Source organism: Melitaea cinxia, chromosome 7, assembly GCF_905220565.1.
Source record: "Melitaea cinxia chromosome 7, ilMelCinx1.1, whole genome shotgun sequence".
Lineage (NCBI taxonomy): Eukaryota > Metazoa > Arthropoda > Insecta > Lepidoptera > Nymphalidae > Melitaea > Melitaea cinxia.
This window is the reverse complement of record NC_059400.1, coordinates 440,332-453,760: the sequence shown is the minus strand read 5'-3', so window position 1 is coordinate 453,760 and position 13,429 is coordinate 440,332. Positions and strand designations below refer to the sequence as shown.

Below are 13,429 nucleotides of genomic sequence, written 5' to 3'. Positions count from 1 at the left end.
TCCTATTGGTTACAAATTAATAAATAGTAGCAAAAAAGTTAGGGTAAAGACACGAACCACTATTATTTACTGAAATATTCTTTAAATGATAATGATTTCTAATGATAATTGTATAAATTTTGTAGATGTTTAAACATGACAACAGATATCTGCGGCGAAGACGTTATTGTCCGCTTATCATCACCTCAAATTATATCTGTAAGTATATTTGTACAAAATTCAACGAGGTCAAGGCAAAAGCCTCAGTTTAATTTCAATGACAACATTTAAGTTTAATTTCCTTAGTTTTTCATTGTGTAAGATTTTGAAGTTCTATTTTAAAATGTTTGCATACATTGAAACATTATTTTCTTACTCATCCTCCTACTCGTAGGTGTGTATATAATGTTAATAAAATAAAAGAAGTAGTTTTCCATAACGTGGTAAGAAAAAAAATTACTTGTAAATCATGTGCTTCAAATTTACTGTGTTTTTATAACATTAAAATCAAAATATTCCTTGACTAAGTCAACTATAAATCATTTGAATCTTTACTGAACTAAGTATTTTGTTTTAGGTAGGTTAGTAGTAGTTAGGTAGGTAGGTTTGTATAAGTGTTTTGTTTTAGGTAGAGCAACAGTTTCTTTCAATATCAGTAAAAAAAAAACTTTTTTCTTTTTATTTAACTTGTACTTCCACAATTATTGATAAATAGCAAAGTCAGTCTTTCAATGTCCTAACTCAACAACAGACACTCACCGAACATTGAAGCATCTACTCTTGATACTGGCAATTCCGCAAGGGTGCTAAAGCCAAAGAAGAAGAAGTATTTTTTTTAATGAATTTATAAATATATATAAACAAATAATAAGACTAATTTAAAAGATGATTTTATTTTGTTTAATAAAAAAAAAATTATAAAATAAAATATATAATATATATAATAAAAATTATATTAAATTTTTTATTGAAAATGGTAACAGGGGATGGTTTTCAATTAAAATCCAAATGACTTTCGTAAACAGAGCACAAATTCACAGCCTCATTTCTAAAAGTTACCAGCAAGGGTTAAATGCCAGGTTTTAACTCATTAAAATTAAAAATCTGGTTTGATTCTCAATTCGAACTATATTACTAACTTTGAATCCATAAAAATATGTAAATATGTGTAATATATACTTCAGACAGAGACCATAGTAGCAGCTTCGTCACAAAACAATGTCAGCGGGTCTGGAAATGTGGCAACCATATCGGGGGCCCGAATGCAGGCGGGCGGTGTGGAGCTTGGTCGCCGGTTGTTATTAGCTGCCAGAGCCGGAGACACTGCTGCAGTACTGGATCTTATGGCTAAAGGAGCTCCGTTTACTACAGACTGGGTGCCTTGTTGTATTTAAAAATTTATTGTTGATGAAAACTATGGGTGAAAAGGATTAATTGAATAAGTTTGGTTCAGTTATTAAAGTCTACAATATGTAACTTAATATTTTGTTAACCAACTTCAAACAAAGGAAGAAGTTCTCTATCAAACTTTTTATGTTTGAGTTATACCAACAGTGCATATTTAATTGACTTGGACTATGTTATTGAAGTTGCTTTTTTTCCTTGAGAAAAACCAATTTATACTTGTAATAATTTTAATATTACTTAATATATTAAAACAATCTAACATTTTTTATTTTTTCTTAAACTTAATAGTTAACTTAAAAAAAGATCTAATAATAATATGAAAATATTATATCTTGTAGCTGGGCACGTCGCCACTGCACCTCGCTGCTGCTAACAACCATGTAGAAACTTGTGCTGTGCTGTTACGAGCTGGAGTCAGTAGGGACTCTCGTACTAAGGTCAGGGTTGTTGCTTGATCTGATAGGGTGTGGATTTAGGGCATCCAGAGCTACAGCCTCGAGCTTCCACAAAAGAGCGAACTCCCAATAGAGACAAAAAAAAGCTATCATAGCATTCCAATGAGTAAACACTAGTAAACAACTTTTCCTTTCACATCATCTTCATCGACTTCATCGGCATGGAATTTAACAAAAAAGTTAGTGTTCAGTTTGCAGTTATAAAATAAATAAATTTCTATAATATATCTAATAAATAAAATGTTAGACTATCGGGATCTAATTTATGAGGTTTGGGGTGCTCAGCCGCTCCTCTACGCATTCGTTCACGCGCTTTTGCACGGCGGGCGAGGGCTGCCCTCTCTCTGCGCCTCCGGCTTCTAAAGAACACTTTAGGGGTAGGGCAGACCAAGACCACGTGGACAGTGGGGTGCTCCGATTCGGTTTTTGGTATTTTTCGAATTTCTATACCTATATTCTAGCACACAATCTTACTAATTTTTATTAGAATATTATGAAAATAACGTGTGAAAGTCGCGGAAATCCCCATAAATTAGATCCCGATTGTGTATAAAATACCCAAATTTCTAAAATATTATTAATTATAGCCTTCTTCAGTCAGTGGACTATTCAACACAAAAAAAAAATCTTTTCAATTTGATGCAGCGCTTGATTAGCGCGTTCAAACAAACAAACAAACAAACTCAGCTTTATAACATAAATACATAATTATGTTACTTAAATTATACAAATTTTTATAATCCGGCTTCTTATGCATGCAGGTGGAGCGCACGGCTCTACACTTAGCGGCGCACGCGGGGCACGCGCGTGTCGTGGCGCTGTTGCTGGACCACGGCGCCGCTGTTGACTGCCGGTGAGTTTATCTCTATACGTCTAACATATCTACACTATGTAAAATATCAATTAAGTTAGCGTAGTTTTGGTCGGTGGACTCACGTCTGCAATAGGGACAATAAGATAGATTGGTTTTCATAATGTAAGCTGTAGTACGTACCAAGTAACGATTACTGACAAAAATAAAAATTGGATTAACAAAAGCACGGGCATTATAAGCCTGTGGATATATCTTTATATATATTAAAAAAACATACCTACACTACCCGCACTACCTACACTGCCTGCTCTACCTACACTACCTGCACTACCTACGCTGCCTGCTTTACCTGCACTACTTACACTACCTACAGGCTTGCCAGAAAGTTTTGATTTAAGTCGCCCCATCTATGATGGAAAGTCGCAAAATATTCTTAGCAGTCGCTCAATGAAAGTTTGAATATACACTAGGATCTGTCTGTCAGTTTTTTATGAAAGTCTATCATAACAGACTCGAAATTAAAAATTATTTATTTAAAATATTATTAACTTACATGATGTTCCAAGACACAAAAGATAAAATAAAAGATACAGATAAAATATACTGACTCAATTTCAAAATTAAAGGAAGCTTATTGGGACATTAAAAAAAAAAAAACAATATTTTTTGTAACGGTTTTTGTACTTTTAACTTGTTGCCGACGCTGAGGATTAAAAAGAGTCTAATTTGCAACGTGTCGCCCAAACTTAAAAAAAGGAGCGTATCCATGAAAAAAATCGCCCGATTCGCGACAAATCGCCCCATCTGGCAGCCCTGACTACCCACACTACCCGCCCGCCGCGCTCACCCGCCGCTGTTGCAGCGACATGCTGCGCATGACGCCGCTGCACTGGGCGGCGGTGCGCGGGCACGCGGGCGCGGCGCGCGAGCTGCTGCGGCGCGGCGCCGACGTGCGCGCGCGCTGCAAGTTCCGCAAGACGCCGCGCTGCCTGGCCGCGCGCCGCGCGCGCCGCGACGTGCTGGCGCTGCTGGACGAGGCCGGTGAGGCTCCTCGCTGTTCTATCTGGGCCGCTACCTATGTCGGAGTACAACTTTGACATTGATTTTAATTTTATTAATATAAATGTACTAATTTGTATTATTATTATGTTTGTTTTTTTATGAATTTTATGAATTTTTTAAGTGTGATTATTTATTGATTATTTTATATTTTTTGATTATTTTGTTTTTTTATTGAATTGTTTAAATTGTTTGTTATATTTATTGTTGTGATAAACTTAACTAACGCATTGGGTAACTGTAATGTTAGTTCTAAGTTTTTGTTAATGCATAAATAAATAAATAAATAACAAATAAATAAATAAAACTTCTTTACGCGCGCTTGACGGACAAAAGACACGCTGCAGGCCTATTATGCAGTTTTACTTCACCCGTGTGATCTAAAGCACATTAGTTTTAATTTTTGAGATAAATATACATAAAAATAGGCTATACTTTAGATTAAGAACCATCGAATTATGGGGTTTTGGTGGGTTTGGAGAAGTATGAGGAACAAGATGTTCAGTTCCTCGTTCGCCATCGCAAAGGGAGAATCCTCCAACCAGACGGGTGTTATGTCTGGTGGGCTTACGCCCCGACGGTTGTTGGCGGGATCTTGTATATATACTTAATCACTTTGAAAACTCTGATAGCGTGATGTAGCATACGTCAGTTTTCTCTAATTACGTAGTTTGTAATCGTTTATATTTCGCGCGATAGATGTCGCCACAGTGGGTGAAGGGCGGAAGGTGGAGAATTAGCTACACTAGGTAACACTGCCATCATTCGGAAACCAATGGTTATGGAGATATCCATGTTTAAAGTTTTGAGATTAGAGGAAGAATTTAAAGCTATTATAATACTATCGAGCTCCGCGTCTGACTCCACCTTAGCTCCGGCGCTGCGGGAAGTGCCACTTATGTTCCGTTTCGCAACTTTAATAAGTTATTTTCGGACAGGTACTCCTGTTTCATTTTGTCATTGTCATTTTGAGCTTACATAAGATGGGTTAATTTTTTTAAAATTTAATTCGTCATGTTTTTCACTTCAATATATTTTTATTTTTACTTATTTATTGTTATATATTCACTAACAATTATTTAAAATGAACTGAAATATTGAATATTCTTCGTATATAACAGAAAATAAGTAAAAAATATATATATTTAAGTAAAAAACATAACATGAAATAAGGCTGTATTGGCTTAGACCATTGCCTTTTACAGTTATTTAGACAAAAACAATGAATTTATGCTTACTTTGCTTTGAAGCGAAATGAAGTGGCGCGCCATTTTTTTTTAAGCATCTATCTCTCAGTCGTTAAACATTAGTTGTATCGTTTGTTAAAAAACCACGTGAAAACGTTAAATTGACGTGTGAAATGTGAAAATAACGTGCGAAATGTGAAAATAACACGTGAAAGCTGCGGAACGGAGCATGAGTAACGTAAGTTGTATCGTTGTTGATCTTGGGAGTCGATATCGTTTTTACATACTCCTGTTCGAAAATAACTTGTGAAAATAACGCATGAAATGTGAAATGTGTAAATAATGTGTGAAATGTGAAAAAAATGCTTGTGAAATGTGAAAATAACGTGTGAAAGCTGCGAAATTCTTCCTCTTATCTCAAAACTTTAACCATGGATATCTCCATAACCATGGGGTTTCGAAGTGTGGCAGTGGTGTCGGGGGTAGCGTCCCCAACCTGCCTCCCCCTATTGCCCCCAAAATACCGAAATTCGATGGTTCTTAATCTAAAGCTTTACCTAAAAATAATACATACATAGCGAACGGAAGTTGAGAGGGAGATATAAGTTAGTGAAGATAGAAAGAAAAAGAGAGAGAGAGTTATGTTTGGTGTTTGTTTTTTAGTTTATATTTACTGTAGGGGCAAGTAAAGAAGTTTTACTTCACTTGTGTTTTTTTTTAAGAAACAGTTCATTTCGTTTGTAAACCGTTGGGTTTTAAGTCAAACATGTGTTAGATTCATCAGTTCGTTTGCGTTACTACCAAAACGTTTTCTGAATATAGCAACTGGATATTAATTTAATAGTATCAGTGTACCGAACGAATCAAACAAATACTATAGTTTCAGAACATGTTAATGCCACTAAACCTAATTGTGAAATTTCAAACTAGCCTATTTGAACACAATCTCTATAAAAAAAAATTATCAATTTAATTTTCTAATTCTGTATTTCAGATCAATTGGTAGAAGAAAAACATAAAGCAGACAGAGAATTTGAAACTATTCAAAGTAAATACAACTATTATTACTAATGCTATATAACATTGCTTGAAGGATTTGATTATCAACGAAATTGATAGATTAAGTAATTAATTCAAAGTATACTCTTACAGAAATTCAAGACGTCAAACCTGAGGCAAAATTCCGGACGCAACCTGAAAAAACTATAATTATAGAATCGAAAACTGAGGTAAACTTTCTTAATTATTAATCATTTTTATTTAGCGGTAGACATCCAGTCAGATAATAATAATCTTTATTGGTAACAATCATAATACATACAATAATTAAGATTATCCTGACTCCTGCACTAGTAGTACTGTGTTGAAGAAGCCAGTATACCTTGATTACATGTAACAACAACTTATGTCGTTAGAAATAAATTATTATTAATTTAATGGTATAAAAAAAGAGCTAATATTATATTATAAAACTTGAAAATTAACATTTACGTGGAAAACGTGCCATATTTGTTTAGTTTTTTACTATTCCCTACCACGTGTATGTGTATATACACACCTGCTTGTGTGTGTGTCTGTGCGCGCGTGTGTGCGTGCGTGCGAGCGTGTGTGTGTCTGCGTGCGTACGTGCGTGCGTGCGAGCGTGTGTGTGTGCCTGCGTGCGTGTGTGTGTCTGTGTGCATGTGTGTGTCTGTGTGCGTGTGTGTGTCTGAGTGCGTGTGTGTGTCTGAGTGCGTGTGTGTGTCTGAGTGCGTGTGTGTGTCTGAGTGCGTGTGTGTGTCTGCGTGTGTGTGTGTCTGCCTGCGTGAGTGTGTGTCTGCCTGCGTGTGTGTGTGTGTCTGCGTGCGTGTGTGTGTGTGTCTGTCTGTCTGTTCGTGTGTGTCTGTCTGTTCGTGTGTCTGTCTGTCTGTTCGTGTGTCTGTCTGTCTGTTCGTGTGTCTGTCTGTCTATTCGTGTGTGTGTCCGTCCGTCCGTCCGTCCGTCCGTCCGTCCGTCCGTCCGTCCGTCCGTCCGTCCGTCCGTCCGTCCGTCCGTCCGTCCGTCCGTCCGTCCGTCCGTCCGTCCGTCCGTCCGTCCGTCCGTCCGTCCGTCCGTCCGTCCGTCCGTCCGTCCGTCCGTCCGTCCGTCCGTCCGTCCGTCCTGTCTGTGTGTCCGTCTGTCTGTCTGTCTGTCTGTCCCTCTGTCCCTCTGTCTGTCTGTCCTTCTGTCTGTCTGTCCGTCTGTCCGTCTGTCTGTCTGTGTGTTCGTGTGTCTGTGTATCTGTCCGTCTGTGTGTTCGTGTGTCTGTCTGTGTTCGTGTGTCTGTCTGTGTTCGTGTGTCTGTCTGTGTTCGTGTGTCTGTCTTTCTGTCTGTCTGTGTGTTCGTGTGTCTGTCTGTCTGTGTGTTCGTGTGTCTGTCTGTCTGTGTGTTCGTGTGTCTGTCTGTCTGTGTGTTCGTGTGTCTGTCTGTCTGTTCGTGTGTCTGTCTGTGTGTTCGAGTGTCTGTCTGTCTGTGTGTTCGTGTGTCTGTCTGTCTGTTCGTGTGTCTGTCTGTGTGTTCGAGTGTCTGTCTGTCTGTGTGTTCGTGTGTCTGTCTTTCTGTCTGTCTGTGTGTTCGTGTGTCTGTCTGTGTTCGTGTGTCTGTCTGTCTGTTCGTGTGTCTGTCTGTCTGTCCGTCTGTCTGTCTGTCTGTCCGTCTGTCTGTCTGTCTGTCCGTCTGTCTGTCTGCGTGTTCGTGTGTCTGTCTGTGTTCGTGTGCCTGTCTGTCTGTTCGTGTGTCTGTCTGTCTGTCCGTCTGTCTGTCTGTGTGTTCGTGTGTCTGTCTGTCTGTGTGTTCGTGTGTCTGTCTGTCTGTTCGTGTGTCTGTCTGTGTGTTCGAGTGTCTGTCTGTCTGTGTGTTCGTGTGTCTGTCTTTCTGTCTGTCTGTGTGTTCGTGTGTCTGTCTGTGTTCGTGTGTCTGTCTGTCTGTTCGTGTGTCTGTCTGTCTGTCCGTCTGTCTGTCTGCGTGTTCGTGCGTCTGTCTGTCTGTTCGTGTGTCTGTCTGTCTGTCTGTGTGTTCGTGTGTCTGTCTGTCTGTTCGTGTGTCTGTCTGTGTGTTCGAGTGTCTGTCTGTCTGTGTGTTCGAGTGTCTGTCTGTCTGTCTGTCTGTCTGTCTGTCTGTGTGTTCGTGTGTCTGTCTTTCTCTCTGTCTGTGTGTTCGTGTGTCTGTCTGTCTGTGTGTTCGTGTGTCTGTCTGTCTGTTCGTGTGTCTGTCTGTGTGTTCGAGTGTCTGTCTGTCTGTCTGTCTGTGTTCGTGTGTCTGTCTGTCTGTCTGTGTGTTCGTGTGTCTGTCTGTCTGTTCGTGTGTCTGTCTGTCTGTCCGTCTGTCTGTCTGCGTGTTCGTGTGTCTGCCTGTCTGTGTGTTCGTGTGTCTGTCTGTCTGTCTGTGTGTTCGTGTGTCTGTCTGTCTGTCTGTTCGAGTGTGTGTCTGCCTGTCTGTGTGTTCGTGTGTCTGTCTTTCTGTCTGTCTGTGTGTTCGTGTGTCTGTCTGTCTGTGTGTTCGTGTGTCTGTCTGTCTGTTCGTGTGTCTGTCTTTCTGTCTGTCTGTGTGTTCGTGTGTCTGTCTGTCTGTGTGTTCGTGTGTCTGTCTGTCTGTTCGTGTGTCTGTCTGTCTGTCCGTCTGTCTGTCGGTGTGTTCGTGTGTCTGTCTGTCTGTTCGTGTGTCTGTCTGTGTGTTCGAGTGTCTGTCTGTCTGTTCGTGTGTCTGTCTGTGTGTTCGAGTGTCTGTCTGTCTGTCTGTCTGTGTGTTCGTGTGTCTGTCTTTCTGTCTGTCTGTGTGTTCGTGTGTCTGTCTGTCTGTTCGTGTGTCTGTCTGTGTGTTCGAGTGTCTGTCTGTCTGTCTGTGTGTTCGTGTGTCTGTCTTTCTGTCTGTCTGTGTGTTCGAGTGTCTGTCTGTCTGTCTGTGTTCGTGTGTCTGTCTTTCTGTCTGTCTGTGTGTTCGTGTGTCTGTCCTTCTATCTGTCTGTGTGTTCGTGTGTCTGTTGTCTGTCTGTCTGTCTGTGTGTTTATGCGTGTGTGTGTGTGCGTGTGTGTATTAGATATGTAAAGCAACACCCCGGGCGCCACTGCCGTAGCAGTAACCGAGCGAGCGGCCCGCAGGCGGCGAGTGCGGCGGTCGCGGAGGGCGAGGCGGCGGCGCTGCTGCGCGCGCACGGCATCACGCTGCTGCCCGCCGACCGCGGCTGCACCGTGCTCTCCGCGCTGCGCAGCGGCCGCACCGTCGTGCTCTCCGGTACGCACACACCGCACACACCGCACTCACATCACGCTGCTGCCCGCCGACCGCGGCTGCACCGTGCTCTCCGCGCTGCGCAGCGGCCGCACCGTCGTGCTCTCCGGTACCGCACACACCGCACACACCGCACACACCGCACTCACATCACGCTGCTGCCCGCCGACCGCGGCTGCACCGTGCTCTCCGCGCTGCGCAGCGGCCGCACCGTCGTGCTCTCCGGTACGCACACACCGCACACACCGCCCTCACATCACGCTGCTGCCCGCCGACCGCGGCTGCACCGTGCTCTCCGCGCTGCGCAGCGGCCGCACCGTCGTGCTCTCCGGTACGCACACACCGCACACACCGCACTCACATCACGCTGCTGCCCGCCGACCGCGGCTGCACCGTGCTCTCCGCGCTGCGCAGCGGCCGCACCGTCGTGCTCTCCGGTACGCACACACCGCACACACCGCACTCACATCACGCTGCTGCCCGCCGACCGCGGCTGCACCGTGCTCTCCGCGCTGCGCAGCGGCCGCACCGTCGTGCTCTCCGGTACGCACACACCGCACACACCGCACTCACATCACGCTGCTGCCCGCCGACCGCGGCTGCACCGTGCTCTCCGCGCTGCGCAGCGGCCGCACCGTCGTGCTCTCCGGTACGCACACACCGCACACACCGCACTCACATCACGCTGCTGCCCGCCGACCGCGGCTGCACCGTGCTCTCCGCGCTGCGCAGCGGCCGCACCGTCGTGCTCTCCGGTACGCACACACCGCACACACCGCACTCACATCACGCTGCTGCCCGCCGACCGCGGCTGCACCGTGCTCTCCGCGCTGCGCAGCGGCCGCACCGTCGTGCTCTCCGGTACCGCACTGCGGACGTTTGTATACACACAAGTATCCGCTCCGAGCGGGAATCGCAGGGGAGCGGGGCGACGCGGCACACGCACCATTACAGCAGAGCGGTCGTCGTATGCTTACATAAACTTGATCAGCAACCCTTCTAGTGGAGTGGTGCGTGTGTCGTATAAGTACCTAAACACCGGTGACTTACGGATTCGATTTCCGCTCGGGATAGATACTTATACTTGTACAAATATCTCGTTCCGGGTTAGATGTCTGGCCTTGTGAACACCGTGCCTCGGAGAGCACGTTAAGCTTTCGGCTAAGATCTAGACTAGGAAAAACCGAATTAGAAAAACCGAATTATGGGGTTTTTGGGTGTGGAGGGTGGAGGGTGTAGGGGAATCTATACAAGGTAACACTGTCACACCTCAAAACCCCATGGTTATGGAGATATCCATGGTTAAAGTTTTGAGGTTAGAAGAAGAATTTAAAGCTATTATAATACCTTTGAGCTCGTACTGTTTACATTGTGTGACAAATCGACACTTTTAAACAAAATAACGCGTCAGACATAATATTTTAATAAAATTAGTAACATTGCGTGCTAGAATATAGGTTTAGAAATTCGAAAAATACCCAAAACCGAATTGGAGCACCCCACTGTCCACGTGGTCTTGGTCTGTCCTACCCCTAGAGTGTTTTTTTTGTGCCGCGAAGGCGCGGAGGGAGGGCAGCCCTCGCCCGCCGTGCGAAAGCGCGCGAACGAATGCGTAGAGGAGGATTTTTTTGGAGGAGGATTTGAATTGCGGAACGGAGCATGAGTGAGCGTGCTTTCGCACGCAAGGGCGGAAGGGCTGCACTTCCCGCAGCGCCGGAGCCAAGCGTTCCTCTAACTTTAAAGGTGGTAAATTAATTGGAAAAAACACGTGTGAAATGCGAAAATAACGTGTGAAAGCTACGAAATTCTTCTTCTAACCTCAAAACTTTAACCATGGATATCTCCATAACCATGGGGTTCTGAGGTGTGACAGTGGTACCAGGGGTAGCGTCCCCCCCCCTTCCCCCCACGGTCCTGAAATTCGGTTTTTCCTAATCTAAAGCTTTACCAAGCTTTCGATCTCGATTATTATCATATACACCTGTTAGCAATTGTTACTCATAGTAGAAAATATATCTGTCAACCCGCAGTTGAACAGCATGGTGGATTAAGCTCCAATCCTTCTACACGGAGAAAGAATCCTATGCACAGTAGTAGTACATTACAGGCTGAATCATATCGCATCATAATACTATATTCTCTTTATAGATGCCGGCAAGCTGATGCTAAAAGAAAGTGGTCATGGCAGTGCTAAAACAGAACCTCAAATCGTTTTAAGTAATACACTTGCCTCATCTACGGCCAACGCAAGTGTCAGTGAAGCTACCACGATGGACATTAGTACGAAGAGCGTGGGGAGTGTGGGTAGTGGGGGAAGTATTGGCAGGGTGGGTAGTGTAGGCAGTGTGGGTAGTTTAGGTAATGTAGGTATTGTTCGCGGTGTGAATACTTCTACAGTACGCGCGGTGCGTCCCGGACGAAATATCAAAGTTGTGACGCTCAGTAAATCTCAACCACTGAAGAAAGTTATACATCCGAGTGATTTGCAGGTAATTCAGTATTTTTTAATTTGTGTGTGTTTTGAAATGATTGCTTACAAAATTGCGTATTCTGTTACTGGAAACAGAGATATTAATTTGGAAATTATGTAACACACTCGTGTGGTTGTTTGTTCCTATGATAGCACACTAACTGTTACATTTGTTACTTGATAAATGTACATATAAATAATACATACATAAAGATATATAAGTTATGCTACGCCCAGAATCTAGACGATAATCGAAACCACAACTTCAAGAGCAGAAAGCAGTAAGGTGCTAATTTGCTTAGTATATTTGAAATTGTGCAGTACATGTTATCATTACTTATTTAATTTTGAGGAGGAACAACAGCTAAAATACTTTCACAAATACAAAATTTACGTAGAGACATAAAGCTAATAATAGTTCCCCACATATGGAAACAGAAACTACCACAGAAATACATCACTAACCACATATCACATTTTATCTCTAAGATATATCAATTAAAACGCAGAGGTATAACAAACACTTAAGCACTTTATACAACTATTACTTTATTAATAATCACTTATACAAACTGGCAGCGTTTCTACTTATTTGAATGCGAACACAAGAATAATCACATAAATCAACAATCGGGGCATTTATACCCTCTTTATTTGGCGGTTGAACGTATTGTCACTCACAACCAGAAGATCGTTATCGAACTGTATGGCTTTGGCTTTGGCTTGGCTTGGCTTGGCTTCGTTTGGCTATGGCGTGGCGTCATAAGGCTCGGCTAGGCAATATGGTGTGGCGTTACACAATGTATCTATAATAATGTTGTTATCACAATACCAACAAAATTAAAGATAGATAAAGAATGACTCGCTAATCAACTTTCTAACAGACGCACAGCTAGCGTCAAAGAGATTATTATTCAATAAGATTTGTTAATCTTTGTGTATAGTAAGTAAGTATAAGTAAGTAGTAAGTGTAGTGTAAGTAAGTAGTAGTAAATTCTTTTTTTTTATTATAAGTATTTGAATGTAGACATTTGTATGTAAGTTTATTATACATCTACACCACCTACCCAATTTATATAATAAGTTTCCTTTCTATGTATGGGTTGTCTGGAAGAAATGGCTAAATAGCCATAAGTCCGCCCATTGTACTTCACTGTCTGTAACTATCTTTATGCTTTGTTTGTAATATATTTGTGGTGTTCAATAAAGTATAAAATAAATAATAAATAAATAAAAATGTAACAAAATAATTCCAGCAGGTGAAGCTAGTATCGGCGGGGGGCGTGTCCAAGCGGCCGGCGCTCAAGCTAGTGCTCAACAAAGTCAACCTGCAGCGACTGCTCGCACCCACCACCGACGTGGCCTCACCACTCACCACCGTCAGTACCGACCACCATGTACCTTTATGAAACTTCTTTACGCACGCTTAATTTGGAGTGTGCCGGTGAATACGTGACGAGAGCGTTACGAAAAGTGTGATCGGGCGAGACGAACGGAAGTTGAGAGGGAGATATAATTTAGATGGAGTAAAAGAAGTTTTACTTCAGTCTTGTGGTCTAAAGTACACTCGTTTTTTATATATAAAAGCCTAAAAGATAGCAAACAAGGATAGTCTGATGGTAAGCGGATACCGTAGCTTGTAAACGATGCGATGATCAGGAACATTGCAAGCGCATTGATAACCCTATCTCCGATTTGTACTGCAGAAACACAACACTAGTTGAACACCTGCAACATCAGGAACGTTACAACCGCCGATTGTATCTTACACCCTCCTGACCACGTGACGTCACCGCTCACTACTGTCAGTGG

General features: G+C 42.8%; 1 protein-coding gene across 1 annotated transcript; it reads left to right on the top strand.

Moving 5' to 3' along the window:
- The first annotated feature begins 135 nt into the window (after nucleotides 1-135).
- Nucleotides 136-13,026, top strand: LOC123655062 (GA-binding protein subunit beta-1). Its single transcript, XM_045590900.1, has 8 exons — nucleotides 136-198; nucleotides 1,164-1,355; nucleotides 1,725-1,823; nucleotides 2,603-2,694; nucleotides 3,518-3,740; nucleotides 9,018-9,150; nucleotides 11,296-11,636; nucleotides 12,874-13,026. The coding sequence occupies exons 1-8, from the start codon at nucleotides 136-138 to the stop codon at nucleotides 13,024-13,026; spliced, it is 1,296 nt and encodes a 431-aa protein (XP_045446856.1).
- Nucleotides 13,027-13,429: the final 403 nt, after the last annotated feature.